Below are 17,798 nucleotides of genomic sequence, written 5' to 3' on the forward strand. Positions count from 1 at the left end.
ACGTGCCCTAGCCTTCGAGATTCGAGAATTACTACCACATTCAGTCACTCCACTGTAACTTACGCAGCTGCCTAGTTAAACAAATTTATCTACAATATCGATTGGGTCGTTTTCAAGCATGAGGTTTGGGTTTGATATCACCCAGTCTTGTAACAGCACTTTTCACTTTGCAGGTCTGAAGCGGACACCAAACCAGAATTATGGGCTATTCAAAGTGGTTTGCATTTCTGAATGATCTGAACAAAGAACAGCATTATCGTACGCATACTCAATGTCTGAGCGAATTTCCTGGGAGCATTTGGACTCCCGAGGTTTGATAGACAGGCAGAGAAATTTCAAGCAGCATATACACATGTACTCTGTTTCCTCACCCTCCGACATTCTGGAACAGCAACCAACAGTGGTTCTCTTCCTTGGCTTGAAAGCTGCCTTTGACTCTGTAGACTGTCAGGCACTATGGCAGTGTCTGTGGAGGAAAGGTGCCCCCCGAAAATCTTAATCCCTCTTAAGGCGCTGTACGTCCATTGCCCTGGTCTACGCCTGACTTCAGATCAAGTGGTATCAGTAGGGCTGTTTTCTTTCACCTTACCTAATCAACTTCGTCATTGATACGATCATAGATGACTCACTACCAGCCTCTAATCCCTGTGGGGTCGAAGTGCTTCCGGGACGTCTTCTCCGAGATATCGAGTACACAGGCGACGTAACTCTTCTTGGATCGGACCCTGTGATAATGCAAATAACTCCGCCTCACGGTTCGGCATGCGCTGCATACTTGCGAAGTGTGAAGTGCTACTGTAAGACTGGGTAGGCTCGAACCCTAGCCTCATACTTGCGGATGAACCGATGGAGGTAGTGGACAAATTTGTTTACCTGGACAGCTGTATCAGTCGCGGTGGTCTCGCGAAAGATGATATTTCCATCCGGATTGGGAAGGCCATAGCCGCTTTTGTGAGCCTGTGTCACCTGTGGCGTGGGCGTGACATCAGATCCTCACATTATTATGTGGGTCAGAAACCTGGCCAATGCGCGCTGAGGACGCCAAAAGACTTTTAATGTTTGTTCATCGATGTCTTCCGAGCAATGCCGAAGTCTGGTGGGAACACCGGGTGAGTAATGCTGAGGTAAGTTGGATCGTCATTATCATCGACAACATGACATCAGTGTTCAAAGTCGATACTTCGCTGCCGTACAACCATGATTTGTTTAAAAGCCTTACTGTGAAGAAAAGTTTAACGGGAAATGAACTTAGTGCTAGCCTCACAATGCCCTTTTCGCCTAGCCCTGTATCAAATATAGGTGACCCAGGGACAATAAATCCATGATTTGGTGATAAGGTGTAAATGCCCCTACCGGTCGACTCAGCTGTTTTAGTAACTATCCTATCTCCGGATGAGTACCCGATAAGAGTACCCCAGTGGTTAGTGAACCTAACAAGTATGGTTGTCGCTCGTCCAGTGGTGGTAATGCATTAAAGATAGCTGTTTCCTGTCATAAGATATACACCCTTCTATGCTTGGGCAACCTGGCAGTATCCCAGCCCTCGTGCTTCCTTCGGGTAGGATGGCAGCTATGCACCGGAAGGGTGTTACAGCTGAGCGGTTTTTCTTATACGAGATACTGAATTACGTAGGCTCACCGTATTAGTTAGGTCATCGTATCCAATATGTAGCTTTCATCCCCCTTGATCTCCATGTCATCGGTAAACGGGACTGTAGCAGTTGAAATCGCTTTAATTCAGTACGCGATTTGTGTCTGGAAACCTGAACTGAACTAAGATGCCTTACTACTCCACCTTTTGGTTCATTGGAGGAAGAAGTTACGGGAGAATCGTAGCAATACAGGGCTTCAATTCATCTTCTCAGGAAGTGTTTTACAGTCTTTTTGGATTAGTTCTTTTTCCTGACTGTAAACCGTTTATCATGGATCGAAAGTATGAAAGTCTTGTGGACCCGTGAGGGCAACTGATTCTTCTTGAGTATGCTTTGTTGAGCGAAGCAGATTTGACAGACTAATTACCAGGTTCGGTAAGCAGGTCAGCGACCTTGTTTTGTGACAATGATTGGCATGTAAATCACCCATCTATTTGGACGAATTGACTACGAACTGGACCGTTATCGAAAGTTAGCATTATTTTTTATCACGTGATGGTCCTTTACGGTATGGTTTCACTTTTGGATGTGGTGGGTTCTAAAAGCTGTTGAAGCCGGTGGCACCTGATTTTACCGGTACACTTTCCTGCTGCACTAAATAAACTGTATGCAATTGCCATCCAGTTGGTGGCAAAAGGAACTGAGGATTTCGGTTGTGTCGTTCCGTACAGGCATGTGTACAGGTTGCCGATTTCGACACGCAGTTATCGTCATCATCGACAGCAATACTGGCGTTTACTAAGCAACAATGGGAATTTCGGCAAATTCCCTTTAATTTGTAGGCCCGTTTCTCTTTTTACACATTTCATGCCACAGGGATAAACACTGGAGGTAAATTAACCTTCATTCTTAAAACCTGACTAACTTGGAGACCTGCTCACTTGGTCTGATGAGGCTTTTGTGACAAAAGCGAGAAGTTGCTCAGTAAAAACTACCGATTATTTACCAAGATCTTCTGGATCGGTTCCAAACCCCTTCCAATCGATGGAAAACAACTACGGACAGTGTATTCGCAAATCTTCAAGTGACTATGTTCGATTGAAAAGGTTAGACACTTGAAGCACAACCTACTCCCTACATCTTTACTGGACACGTCACTCGCCCCTCCCCGAATAACATTCTCAGCGACCAAGTCATTCCTGAAACAGAGATATACTTGACTAATCGGCGTTTATGTTATATCTGTCATCACACATGTCGGCTCGGCCAAGATCTTCAAACCATACTCTCGCCCGCAGACTTCCAGTTACTCGAAACCAACAGAAGTAAAAGCCATCCAAGGACAATGCTCCAAGGACAAATGTGTAAGTTCGAAAAGTCGCTCTCTAAGACTCAGCTTTCTCGCGAACCCATGACTAAGTCTGAGCCGCCTAATAGCTATTGTAGCATGGTAAATTTAGCAAGTAGACCGCTAAGTGGAGAAAAGCATTGCCTATTAGAGAAGGGCTTGAATTTTGCGATGAGCAAAAGGGTGACAAGGGCGAAGCAACAATCCCAAGTGCTGAATCTGTGTTTCGGAAACTTCCGCCAATAGAGGTGGAGAGGTCGTCGGTACAGCTGGTAACAACCCTGAGTCTCAGCAACCAAAAGCTCCAAGTATTAAACCAGCAGGATGAAGCGTTTTAAACATCATAAAGCAGGTGGACATAGTATGAGGATGAGGCAACTGTTGTCATGAATAAGAATGATTATCTATAGAAGGTCAAGCAACACCTAGCTGGGGGTCCTTACCTGCAGATCGATAATGCGCATATTACATCGTTAGTGAATAATAGTAAAGCCAAACTTGGCAGATGTTTGCCGGCAAGGTATTTGGTATCGATAGTACGATCCAACCACGGCTTTATGGCCTACCCAAAATCCGTAAACCAGATGTCCCGGCGTGACCGACGGAATAGGTTCCCGAGCGCATAAGCTAGCCAGATTCTTGGCAGGTGTTTTAAATCATCTCACTGGGAAATCTAGTACTTACATTAAGAATCCATGACTTTGCCAACAAAGCAGCGGGTGTCATCGTTTAATCAGATGACATCTTTGTAAGTTTCGATATCGATTTGTTACATACAAATGTGCCAAAAGGAGACTTTAGAAATAACCAAGAGACTGCTACTAACAGACGCCACTCTTTCTGAACGGACACAGCTCACGGTAGATGAAATAATATAAAGCAATAAAGCATGCCTGAATCTCACCTACTTCGTTTTCAACTCCGTGGTTTACACTCAAGAACAATGCCTAGCAATGAGATCTCCAATATCCCCGGATATATTTATGGAAGAATTTGACCAGAAAGCTCTAGGCGGATTCCCCGATTCACACAAGGTATTCTGGCGTTATGTGGATGATACTTTCATCGTGATGAAACGAGACAAGGTTAGTGAGTTTTACAACTATCTGAATGAACTGAGTCCTCATATCAAACCTAGTATGGAGATAGAGTCAACCTCGGGTACACTGGCCTTTTTTAGACTGCATGACACACGAGGTCTGGGAAAAACTAAAAACCCTAGTACACGAGAAGCCAACCGACATTGGAGCAGTTTTAACTACTCGTCTGCCCATCCGAAGTCTGTTCGCCAGTATTGCCTCATCAATGTTCATGCGTTTAAAAGCCGTGTGCACAGAAGTCGTTGATTGGAAATTAGCCCAAAGTGAAGTGAAAAACAAACCTTGGAGCAGTGGACATCCAGTTAATTTGATTGGACGTCGGTTGCAAAGGGTGTTGGTACCGGTGGCGGAACCTAACGGGAAATGGACTGGGACTGCTCTTATTCCACAGAATCCAGGGACATCGGAGGTCATTCAAAGGATTCTAAACACAGCTGACATAAGAGTAGCTTTCCAGAGGGGGAACGCTGCGTGCTTTACACTGGTACAATTCGAAGATCGCCAGCTGACAGAATTAAGTGCTGTGTGTACAAATCAAGGTCTGTATAGGACAAACGGTCAGGGGACTTCACACGTGTGTCGCGTATGCCGAACCATCGTTCGCTGAAGAGAGTGCTGTCTTCCATGCCTAATTCAGAGAGGTGACCAACGCTTGACTTGACAGAGGAGTATAAAGGAGATCACGAAACGCTTGGGTGCTGTTGGTGCTACTCGCCTTCCAGGATGGGGACCGCGTGATCCTCACTGTGCCTGGTTGGGAGACACTACAAGATATGGCCGCCAACCGATGTCAGTGGCGTTCTTGTTGTCAGTTTCTATCCAGATTGTCTGAGCGAGTCTGGAGGTGTAGGCACCTCGGAATGATTGTGGTAAGCTAGCACTAAGTCCCTTCCCTGTCCACCTTTACTCTTTTCTTTACAACAAGACTTTCAAATAAATCATGGTTGTACGGCAGTGAAGCATCGGTGTTGAACACCGAAGTCACGCTGTCGATGATGATGATGACACCAGAATCGGTGGGCACAGGAGGAAAATAAACAGGCCATCAAGAGACGCAGGTGAATATCGAGCGCAACTGGAAGACTCGACAATGGCGGAACATGCACTGGGCATGGGACAAAATATATTCAGAAAATGTTTGAGGCGAGCACTACTGTCCACGTCACAAACTGATGGTCAAGGCGGTAGAAATCGGCAAGCATCCCAGTGTCAACAGAATAGAAAGCATGGAGCTGGCAAGCGTATGGGGAACGGTTTCGGGTCAGTCGGTGAGGTTATCAGAAGGAGTAGTAGTCATCATCTGAGTTGCACTTAACCTCACCCACCTCCCCTCCCCCCAGCACTCACAAGCCCACGAAGAACAGCGAAATCTACCAGTAGCACCCGCGGTGAATCATCAACTGAAGCATCCTGAAGTGAAAGACTAATGAACCAAAGCCGATCAGAAGTAATTTGAAACTCCCACAACCCATCAACTCAAGAACCGAAAAGAGCCATTCGTTGACACTCAACACTGATCTAGTGCGCTGGTGTGAAGATATCTTACTAATTGGTTCTCCGTCTGCCTTACAACCTGACCAACTTGATGACCTGCTCACTTGACCTGATAAAGCTTTCGTGTCAAAAGCGAAACGTTTCCCAGTAAAAACCACCGATTGTCTGCCTTGCTCTTCTGAAACGACGACATTCATCCCGTTTGTCTTTGGATTGAACCGGGTTTTATGCACAATATGGAGTATGTTGAGTGAACACCGAACTTTGACTAGACACACGAGAACCTCTCTCGAAACTGTTCTTCGTCGATGAAACAGCTTAGGTGACACGTCCACCGTTGAATAACTTTCTTTCACGACCGAGGATTAAAATTTTTCTAGTTTTATGAAGTGATCTGTTTACTCCCTAATAGCTGGAGTTCTCTATGCCATTAACCCAAATTTAGTAGTCAGCTCTTCCCTTGAAAGACCAATATAATGGGCTCTTTGGATACACCAAATCGGCTGGCCATACCTAACTGGATCTGTCTTGGTTCGACCAAAAGTTGAACCCAGAATAATTACGCAGCAAAATTCATTTGAAGATGCGACATTTGCAATACAGTTTGAATGTGATTTGAAGAAACGATTGAGCGATGCATGGCACCTCGATATTTATCGAATTCCTAACAGTATTAGCAGTTCTCGTCATAATAAGTTACATCTCCATGATGACTTGTAGTTTGGATTGGGCTACGCTATGTGTCGCGAATGCTCTTTGTTTGTACAGCTGGGATCGCGGGAGCTAGTGACCCGTATGCAATATCATCACGTTATACTTCTACGTTCCAGCTACTGGAATGCAGAAGTACTCGCTGCAGACGATAGAGAAAACTGCATTCCCGTCTAAAACACTGATACAATGACAACTTCATAATCCAGGTTGAAAAGCATTGTATACACCAGCTATGGTCGACCCAACAACCCGGTAACCTACGTCAAACAGACATCTTGTGACTAACAACCTTCAATATGGCCACGTGACTTTGCACGGCTGTCTTAGTACTGGGGTGTTCGTTCCTTTACGGTGTGATCGATTTTGCTTGATTTATTTGGACTCGTAGTGGATAGACGTACCTCGAAAGCACTCCGTTTGAGGGAGGGTTCTCTATCACATTTTATGTTCTATTGCTGGAAACCGTTTTAATAGCGTTGTCGATTCCCATACGCTAGAGCTAAGTGCAAAACACTAATTGCACGGACTTGTTTGTTAGCACTATATCTACGGGTATTTCTGAATTTTACACCTCCAGGACTGAAATATATACTGCAATAGACCCAACAGTGGTCTTACTGCCAGTATGCCTAACCTCAATCTTTGAAGTCATGATCATCTTCCACCGAATGCCCAGTACGTCATATTCTTCCACATGGTTTCTATCTCGGCAGCAACGGACATTTTAAAGTAGACGTCAAATACATGTCCCCACTCTCACATGCAATTTGAACTAAACCCGCCATTTTGTTTGGAAAAATCGCCACTCGTACGTCGCCCAGTACGTCATATTCTTCCACATGGTTTCTATCTCGGCAGCAACGGACATTTTAAAGTAGACGTCAAATACATGTCCCCACTCACATGCAAATTTGACTTACATCTGCCATTTTGTTTGGAAAAATCGCCACTCGTACGTCGCCCAGTACGTCATATTCTTCCACATGGTTTCTATCTCGGCAGCAACGGACATTTTAAAGTAGACGTCAAATACATGTCCCCACTCACATGCAAATTTGACTTACATCTGCCATTTTGTTTGGAAAAATCGCCACTCGTACGTCGCCCAGTACGTCATATTCTTCCACATGGTTTCTATCTCGGCAGCAACGGACATTTTAAAGTAGACGTCAAATACATGTCCCCACTCACATGCAAATTTGACTTACATCTGCCATTTTGTTTGGAAAAATCGCCACTCGTACGTCGCCCAGTACGTCATATTCTTCCACATGGTTTCTATCTCGGCAGCAACGGACATTTTAAAGTAGACGTCAAATACATGTCCCCACTCACATGCAAATTTGACTTACATCTGCCATTTTGTTTGGAAAAATCGCCACTCGTACGTCGCCCAGTACGTCATATTCTTCCACATGGTTTCTATCTCGGCAGCAACGGACATTTTAAAGTAGACGTCAAATACATGTCCCCACTCACATGCAAATTTGACTTACATCTGCCATTTTGTTTGGAAAAATCGCCACTCGTACGTCGCCCAGTACGTCATATTCTTCCACATGGTTTCTATCTCGGCAGCAACGGACATTTTAAAGTAGACGTCAAATACATGTCCCCACTCACATGCAAATTTGACTTACATCTGCCATTTTGTTTGGAAAAATCGCCACTCGTACGTCGCCCAGTACGTCATATTCTTCCACATGGTTTCTATCTCGGCAGCAACGGACATTTTAAAGTAGACGTCAAATACATGTCCCCACTCACATGCAAATTTGACTTACATCTGCCATTTTGTTTGGAAAAATCGCCACTCGTACGTCGCCCAGTACGTCATATTCTTCCACATGGTTTCTATCTCGGCAGCAACGGACATTTTAAAGTAGACGTCAAATACATGTCCCCACTCACATGCAAATTTGACTTACATCTGCCATTTTGTTTGGAAAAATCGCCACTCGTACGTCGCCCAGTACGTCATATTCTTCCACATGGTTTCTATCTCGGCAGCAACGGACATTTTAAAGTAGACGTCAAATACATGTCCCCACTCACATGCAAATTTGACTTACATCTGCCATTTTGTTTGGAAAAATCGCCACTCGTACGTCGCCCAGTACGTCATATTCTTCCACATGGTTTCTATCTCGGCAGCAACGGACATTTTAAAGTAGACGTCAAATACATGTCCCCACTCACATGCAAATTTGACTTACATCTGCCATTTTGTTTGGAAAAATCGCCACTCGTACGTCGCCCAGTACGTCATATTCTTCCACATGGTTTCTATCTCGGCAGCAACGGACATTTTAAAGTAGACGTCAAATACATGTCCCCACTCACATGCAAATTTGACTTACATCTGCCATTTTGTTTGGAAAAATCGCCACTCGTACGTCGCCCAGTACGTCATATTCTTCCACATGGTTTCTATCTCGGCAGCAACGGACATTTTAAAGTAGACGTCAAATACATGTCCCCACTCACATGCAAATTTGACTTACATCTGCCATTTTGTTTGGAAAAATCGCCACTCGTACGTCGCCCAGTACGTCATATTCTTCCACATGGTTTCTATCTCGGCAGCAACGGACATTTTAAAGTAGACGTCAAATACATGTCCCCACTCACATGCAAATTTGACTTACATCTGCCATTTTGTTGGGAAAAATCGCCACTCGATGTTCACCAGCTGCGCGATACTCCGAACATAAGTACACTCCCATCGATTCCGCAACAAATTGATTGAGCATGAGACTCTTCACTGACTCCGGTGCACCTGATGGAGGGTTGGCGTGAAGTCGAATGTAACGAAGTCGTTCGTTGACAGGTTTACCAAGAATTGATGCAGCACAGTCATCTCGTATTTTTTTGGAAAGCTGTAATGGCAGTTAGTGCAAGTTCAGGATGTGATAGCCACGGCGCAGGCACTCACAAACAAAGAAACATAGCTTTGAGTCAGAAAGTTTCCAGCACGCTGCAGGTGGATTTTAATCTTTCAGAAAATGGATTACTTCACAGATACATTTACATTGAATATAAATCGAAATTCCACGCTGGAAGGAAGGAACGAAAGTAGGTGCATATGTCAGGGCTTTAAAGTGCGTGTCCATCGGACCAACACATACTAACTTGAAAGAATGCGGCTTGTGGGTCAGCTCATATTGATGACCTACCTTATCCATGGAAACTGTTGAAATCGGAATAAATCCGGCAAGTATAGTGGCTGGAACTGAATCCCGTCATTCATGATCGTAGAAGCCGTTCAGTGGTAGTATTCCTTCGATCCATCGTCAGAGACGGCAACATCAGTCCTGACACTGAAGCTTCATCGCCTTATAACCATTAGGCTCGTCCAATCATATTTGAAGCCTTTGAGTGAAAGATGCGAAAAAGTGTGTGTGGGAGGAGTTCCAGTGTTGTCCTATGTCAAGCATTCTGAGGTGCCTACACCTCCAAGTGCGCGATCAAACAATCTGGAAAGAAAATGACAGCACGGACGCCACTGACATCCATCAGTTGCCATTTCTTGCAATGTCCCCAGCCAAGCGCAGTGTGGGTCATAGTGACATCAACACCAGCAACATCCAAACTCTTTACAATATCTTCTACGGCCTTCTGCCGAGTCGTACGTTATCCACATTACGGTTTGCACCATTCTGAGGGAGGCACGGAGAACAACACTCGTCTCGATAGACGGTGTTTTGTCATACGTAGCACATGTGTTGGATGTTTTCCGCGATTGAAGTACCTGGTGTATAACCAAACTCCCGTTTTATGGTAAACTCATCACTAATCCGTTGGCGCCAACCTAAAGACGCCTCACATCATCTGTCCGCAGATGCATATTTCCCGCGTGAGTCGAGGGAAGCACAGGGACTGAGATGTGGTCAGGTTGCCGAGCCTAGATGGAAGCAATAGAAAATTCAGGGTCAAGGTTGAACCCTGTGACCAAAAGAGGGGATTATTGAAGCCCAGCATTTGCAGTTCCTGAAGCTGCTCCTTACACTTCAAGGCGAATCATTGTAGGTTATGGAGAATTTTACATACCTCGCTGGTTATCTTTGCTCCGACGAAGGTGTCTAATGGAGTCAGTGCATGAATCTCAAAGGCCCAGATAGCGTTTGCCAATTTGCGTCGTTTGTGGAATCAAAAAGGCAAATCAGTTGGTCTCAAGGATCGCAAGTATCCTACTACAGTAAGGGTTGTGTTGTTGTATAGTTGCGTGACATGCCCTCTGCGGATAGATGATGTGAGGCGCCATCAGGCTTTTAACCACCAAGGCCTCAGAAATTTTGCTGGCGTCGGATGGCGTCAGCAGATTCATAACGAGGTTGCAGGTACGTCAATCGTGGGAAACATCGAGAACCGTCAACTGCGGTGACCCGGTCATGTGCAACACATATGGAAACACCGTCTGCCGAGACCAGTGTTGCTTTCCGTGTTTCATTCAGAGTGGTGCAAATTGCCAAGTTGGCAACGTATAACTTGGCACAAGTGTACGAAAAGTTTAACTGTTCTTGATGTGGCACGCCTTGGAGAGTGGGGTTCTCATGATCCCTCCAGTGCTTCGCTTGAGAGCTCGCAAGAAATGGCGACTGATCTTTATCGGTGGCGTTTTTGATGTCAGTTTCTTTACAGATTGTGTGACGTGGAGGCGTTGGCAACTCCAGATTGGTTGCGATAGGCCATCACCAGGTCCTTTACCTCACCCACTTATCCTCTTCTTTTCATTCTAAGGTTTCAAATACAGTCAGGTAGACTTTTGTGGCTGGCGTAAACACTGCCGGAAACTCAATTACAGCAACAGAATAAATCAAGTTACAGATATTAGGAGACCACTGTCAGGTAGAAAGTATTATCGTTTCAGTCTGCACGTCTTGTTACTTCAGTGTCGATGCTTTCAGTGTGATTTTTCCAACAAGCTGTTTTGTTCTGCCCCTTCCAGCCCATATGGTTCCTCCCAAACTGTTGGGTAGCTTTTATGTTTTTCATAACACCTTCTTGCCTTTACATACCATTGTTTTGTCCGATTTTTCGCATTCCAGTATACGACCGAAATGGGTATTTGGTTGTACCGGAGTACCACATCAGAATCAGCTTCTGGAAAGTAGATAGTACGCCTAGCGTGTGACCTTGACGTCACACAGTTCAGGCCATCCTGGAGGCACTTTTTTTGGTTACTCAACTAAACATCATTAATTAGTATGCCGAGTAGAACAAGTATGCCGAGGTCGCTGGCCCATCAACGGAAAGTCGAATGTGTTGTAATCCACGTAGCTTAGGGATCGCTTCGACAACACATCTGCTGTATCCGCATGGGGAAGTTTCATCTACCTCAAAAGCTTTCTCTTCGTCTCGAGGAGTATATTCTCTGGGATACCGTCGATGGGACTAGCCCTGCACATTTGTTTATATTTCTGGAAAGGGAGCTTTACTACCACAGAGTTTAGATCTTCCCAACCATCTCTCTGGATTCCGTTCATACACTCTTCACTCAGTTGTGGTTCTCGTTAACTCCGTCGAATTAGTACATCTTCTGAGCTTTATACGCTGTCCGTGAGCTCTTTCAAAGACATCTGACTCTTAATAGCTGGTCTTGAAAGAAAACACCTTTAGATCAACTACGAACCACTTGGCACGAATTGATTCATCATTTAAGCTTCGCCTGTATCTCTGTTCCATTCTGTGTATCTCTGTATATCAGCTACGATCGGGCTATTTTGTGGAACGCAGTTTATACTAGTGAGCTGTGCTCCTTGTGGCGAATCCTGGTCGCCGGACTGCCGAAAAATTCTTTGTCGTTCCACACCAATAATGATTTGCACTTGCTGTATGTCCGTCGTTAAATTGAAGGAGAGCACTTTTCTGACTCATTTCACATATGACATTGATAATCGCAGTCAGCCACATGGACATTTCCCCCTCTGTTTACCTTAATGAGTATTTTCTTCACTCTGATTAGTCGTTGATAGAATAGATATGGCTCTTGTTACTGCACGTGCCATCTTCACCCAGACAGTACAAGTCATACCCTCCAGGCTATTCTCGTTACTTTTGGTTTATCAGTTTAAAGCCAGGTGCCGATCCCGTCTGTGAGCAGCTGTCACCAGACGAGCCGAATGCATTGGCCATCTGATCCCCTAACCTTGGTCGTTCATTTGGTGTACGGTTGCGCTTTATGCGATATAACTCACGTAAATTTGTGGTTAGCACTGCGAAATGCAGTAGCTATGGAATGAGATTGGTGATATCGACTATACAGTATGCATGAAATGCCGGTTAAGAGGTGCTGAGTTATTGGTCGTGTCTTTGTTCTCAGACCAACACGATGGATTGGTGATATCCTATGTCACACGTTCGATTCAATGTGTAATACCTTTTCAGACTACGATATTGCCGTTATGATACAAAGAGAAAGTGAAACCCCCTTGCTGTTCATTCCAATCTGTAACGCAGACGCGGATCGTCGTAGGTGTTTGGTGAAATGAACTCGCACCAATTTGAAGGCTTCCTAAACTGTGCCCATCATACCTCTATTCTGGGGCTGGGGATGAGGCTGGTCCTGGAATAAAAATCCCATAGTCCACATTGACTTACCGCTGCCATTTCTACGGGTCCTGCGTCCGGGTCCACCACCAGCAGTGCTCCATACAAGACACCAGTGGTAGCTTCCCTCCAAACTCTCGAGTCACCTCCCATCTGTTTTGATTTGAGAGCCAGATCGAAGTATTTTCCGGCTAGTGTGTTTAGAGCCAACTGGCAGTCAGAACTGGTCAACTGGTTCGCTCCGCATATGATTGAATAGTCGTAAGAGCTGAGGTAGTCACGGAGTTTCTCTGATACGTCTTCCCAGTCATTGAGTGTCAACCTTTCCGATATGAGTAAATCTATTTCAGAGGTGAAACAAGAGATTGTTTGGACAAATGTATATGAGCTAGCAGTCCTCAGTTTATTTTGTAACTTTCTTGAAATGCCACGAAATACAGTATTGCAAATCAACCAAAAAACAGTTAGGAACTACTGTTACTCTTGAGCGTCGCAAAGGTAATTCAAAGGATGAACACTGATGTTATGTGTCACTTTGAAAGTGTGAAATAGTTGGGAAATTGCTTTAAGAACAACAGGTTATCGTGTAATACTCCAAGTTCATAAACGTGCACAACCATAGAATTAGAACTTCAAGGGGATTGAAGTTCATGTCGGCACGCTGCTGGTTAGAAAGATCAAGTAATTGGAACTCCGTGATCTGGATTCTTAGGCTTAAAATCCTTCTGGGTGTTTCCGAGGTCATTATCTGTCACTGGATCTCTCTCTTTTATTTTCACTTTTTATGAAAACATTAAATCCGGTCCTTTTTCCCAGCACAGCCGGTGCTTCATTCGCACCACATTCACTGCCCCATAAAAGTTTTTCTGAATCGAGCAAGGACGATCCTATGGACGGAGTATTCGGATTTCAGAAGTTCGTAGCTCTGGCCAATGTCGTTTTGTTCATGAGGGTTTGCAATTAGTTTGCAAACGTTTTTGTGACTAATCGGGGCAACAATGGGCGTTTGGGTAGGTCATTTCGAGGATACGCTAGTTCATGAGCTAACAGGTCTTGTTCACCTGAGCAAACCCCAATAAATGCTGTTGGAAAACGCATCAAGTGGAACAAAATTTAAACCAAATACGCTGTTCCCTTGCACACATTGTTCCTTCGCTTTCAGGGGCCAAGTCAGCAATCATGCTGTTTACGGTATCGGCCGTGTTTACCCCATCTTTTGCACAGCTTTCCGCCACACTTCTCACGCGACGTTTGATAAACTTCGATCGTACTGTCTACTTTCTCCTCCCATTATTTTCACTTCTGTGGTCTGATTGGCTTCTTTAACTCCCTAGATCTTTCATTTATTAAGTACAGCGTGATGTCTAATGCGTTCCCGCAACTCCAAAAGGCCTTCGTTTCCGCTCACGTACAGGTGTGTTGTAAATCCCTCAAAGTTTTTGGTTTCATAACCAAGGGAAAATACCTTGGCGGAAATAACACTATGAGGCCACTTCTTGCCATTAATAGAGGTGCAAGTCCAAATCGGACTTAGCCCTCACAATACCCACAGTTTTACGCTCGTTTTCGACCTCCAAGTTTGCCCGTCAAACCCAGCCCCTTTGAGATATCAGGTGGGTGAATAACGGTAATCCAAATACGATTTAAAAGATAGGACAGCTGGAACCGCTATACAATTCATGTGGAGTTCATAGTTGAATATGATAGTGATATGGATGGTAATATGTGTATCAGGTAATTGTTAGTTCGTTCTCCGAGTGTGACAAATAACTTGCAATTGTCTTCAATTGAGGAGGCATCATCAGGGGCTGATGATGTTGCTCGGCGCAGCGTACGCACACGTAGACTTTTGGCACAAATTAAGACATTCTCCAGGGTTGTGAAGGTGTTCATGCAGAGTCCTCTCTACGTCATCTTTATCTATGAGCACACTCCTCGGAACAAAGATCGAGTGTGATCTGGCTTTTCTCCGGCTAATTGAGTACGACAAACGTGCATTATAGTGGGACGCTGACAAAATAAACAGAACGGGATATAAGTGCAAAAAAGCAAGAATGGACTTGAGATCACGTGAAACTGGATCCCCGAACAACAGTCAATGGTGTACTGTTAAGTGATTCGAATAAACAATGCCGACATCATTGCAAGATGAACTGGACTGTGTGAAGTTGTGCTGCACTTTTCGTCGATACACCTTTCTCAGCTCTTTCTAATTCGTCTTCTAAGTATTGGTTTCACTCTACACGAACCAATACTGCTTGGAGTGGTGACACGGTAATGAATGTACCTACCTGTGTGTACCTGGAAGCGCGTTTGACATGCCTTGCAACCGCAGGAAAAGCGTAGCGTATACGCGAGAATGTCTGTACCTAGGTGGTAAAAGCTACAGCTGGTCTTTTTCGCAACATTTTACGATGTCCTTTGAAACAGAGTACAGTTCACGCACCACATGTTTCCTCATCCCGCGTATTCACCACCAGAAGGTAGATGAGGCACTGGGCCACAAAATGTCAATGGTAGTGAGGATAATTTAATCGGTTGAGGTTTCGGATAATGCTATTTTACGGTTGGGAGTTTCTTCAGGTCCTGGTCCCCAGTGCTCTTGAAGGATTGGAATACCTCCAGGAGGGATTCACCTCATTTGCGGTTAGCCGATCTAAGCGGAATTGGCAACCATGGCCTGTGGCTACTTACAAACTGTGAGTAGTGTTAATAGGTAGTTGTCAACCTTAAACGTTCGCCCAGTGAATCTCCATAACGACGTATCCGCTTTTTGGGCAGCCGAAAATCTGGTTGTGTTGTAACTATTGTGAGTAGTTTAATAGGTAGTTGTCAACCTTAAACGTTCGCCCAGTGAGTCTCCATAACGACGTATCCGCTTTTTGGGCAGCCGAAAATCTGGTTGTGTTGTAACTATTTTTCCCAGCACCGAAGAATTACTGTGCTGCCGCACTTCGTTAATACTTTCTAATGCTGACTGTCCCACTTCTGTGCTGCCTTTACACAGCTAGCGTTTTGAAAACCGGTGATGACATTTCGCTATCCAGTTCAAGTGTTAAGGCTTCATTCCTCAAAGAAAATTTGACGTCAGCATTATCGCATGCACTGCGATTTCGTTAGCTCTTTGGTGCAGGAAATCCATTAGGCCTTATCCATCCCATTGATTGCATAATCGAGCGATACAGAGTGAATAGACGTAACGTTTTCATGAGGAAGACTACTCACAAGGTTGTTGAAAACTCTTCAGTTCAGCTGATTATCCAGTGAGAACATAATTACTGTGCAAACTTGTCGAAACGTCAAGTTCCTTTTACTCACTTCAGTAGCGAAAGTCCAATCTCCCGTTTATCGGTGGATTTTGATGGGTCACCTGATTAGTACCAGATATATCTCAGTCAGGTGATTAATGGCGTACGTGTATCGAGGCTATAGCCTTGAATGCGTAGGTGTCCATTTTTCGTTTCTTTAAGCAACTAAACTAATCGAATGCTAACTAACTGATCGTACCATTCTCTACAATAATTGGTTATATCCTTCCGCTCTATCCTAGCTGTTACCACAACTGTAGCAGCTGGAACCAACTAACTCATGGCATCTACTTCATAGCTGATAGACCGAACTGAAGTGAAACAGCATAGCCCGTTGGTTTGGTTCAACAATTTTTTCGTGCACGACTGGCCCAGTTAATTCCGACTGTCCATTTTCCACGTTGTTTAAAAGAAAGTTTTTAGTGGTCCCTGTCGATAACGATGAATACTAACCCACACGTTTTCTTACTGCACAAAGGGCATTGTAAGTTTACAAGTGAGGTTATCATGAATAGGGTAGGCTGTGCACAGATTCCTGCTCAGATCTGACACATGGTAAGGCAAATGGGAAAGAGGATTCACTACTCAAAAGCTCAAACATTATGGGTTTCGAAATTTCGTCGTTATCATTTATTTATTCACTGGTTTTCATATCCAACTTGTGGTTTCAAGGACTTTTTGTAAGTGAAGTTGAAAAATTTATCCGCGTGAGCAAAAATCTACGATTTTGCTGTATCTGGGAGCAGCCTCTTTAGCTCATAGTACCGTGATTCCTACGGAAGTTATGTAATGTACAGACTTGGGAGGGGTCTTGGCTAGTTAGAGACTATCTGTGCAACGATTCATTACTGCACGTTTGAAGTGGCTCGCTTACCTTGTGACCCTTCCGACCCATCCACTCCATTGTAGTGGTATCCCAAGCTGCCAGCGTACACACTTAATAAGTGTTGGATAAAAAGTCCAACGATGAGATTTCGGTACCGGCGTCGAGGGTAGCCTGTTGCAATGGAAGATGACATGTTCTTCCAACCGATGGTTTATGTGAATCTGGAAAAACAGGAACCCGGATCAGTTATTCAGAACACATAAGCGAGTAAACCGTCTTCGCCTTGATGTCATGTGTGACCTTCCTGGCGTTTTGTGATAGTCTATCGATATGCACATAGAAAAACTGAATACACATCGGGCATGACATATTCAACGTTACGTTGCGAACAGTTAGAGTAAAGGGAGTATAGACGCCAAGATGCTGCCAAGTGGCTTAAACAGGACTAGCCCAATCTTTCGGTCAGGAACTTACTCCTGAATTTCTAGATGTCTTTATTTCCTACGTATTGGTCTCTTAGCACATAATCCATTGGTTTACTCAATGCTGTCTGTGCGTTCATCAGGAGTTTGTACCAACAGAGTTGTCGGAATTAGGTGGAAATTAGCTGCGCCCCGCTCCACCACATGAAATGACCAGTTAACACGTGTTCATGGCCACATTAATCGTAGTCATGCTTTTTCCACTTCACTTGTGTAAGCGGATTCAAGGTTAGTAACAGACAATCGAATATTGCCTTTGTCGCTAAACCCGGGAAAACACCTGATTTTGGTCGTCTGAAGCGGGTAATTAGCTCACACTGTAGTCTCATGTTTGGTGATGAAACATTTGCTGAGTTGGATATTTCTGTCCCAAGCTTTCTGTCAC

General features: G+C 44.5%; 1 protein-coding gene across 1 annotated transcript in view; it reads right to left on the minus strand.

Moving 5' to 3' along the window:
• Nucleotides 1-17,121, minus strand: part of T265_13796 (hypothetical protein) — a gene marked incomplete at both ends in the record, with an annotated part of 31,806 nt that extends 14,685 nt beyond the window's left edge. The window contains 3 exons of the mRNA XM_009170544.1: nt 8,897-9,127; nt 12,783-13,138; nt 16,980-17,121. Coding sequence (XP_009168808.1) covers nt 8,897-9,127; nt 12,783-13,138; nt 16,980-17,121 — 729 coding nt within the window. The remainder of the gene's footprint in view (nt 1-8,896; nt 9,128-12,782; nt 13,139-16,979) is intronic.
• Between the last annotated feature and the right edge of the window lie 677 nt (nt 17,122-17,798).

This window comes from Opisthorchis viverrini, assembly GCF_000715545.1.
Source record: "Opisthorchis viverrini unplaced genomic scaffold opera_v5_110, whole genome shotgun sequence".
NCBI classification, from domain to species: Eukaryota; Metazoa; Platyhelminthes; class Trematoda; order Opisthorchiida; family Opisthorchiidae; genus Opisthorchis; species Opisthorchis viverrini.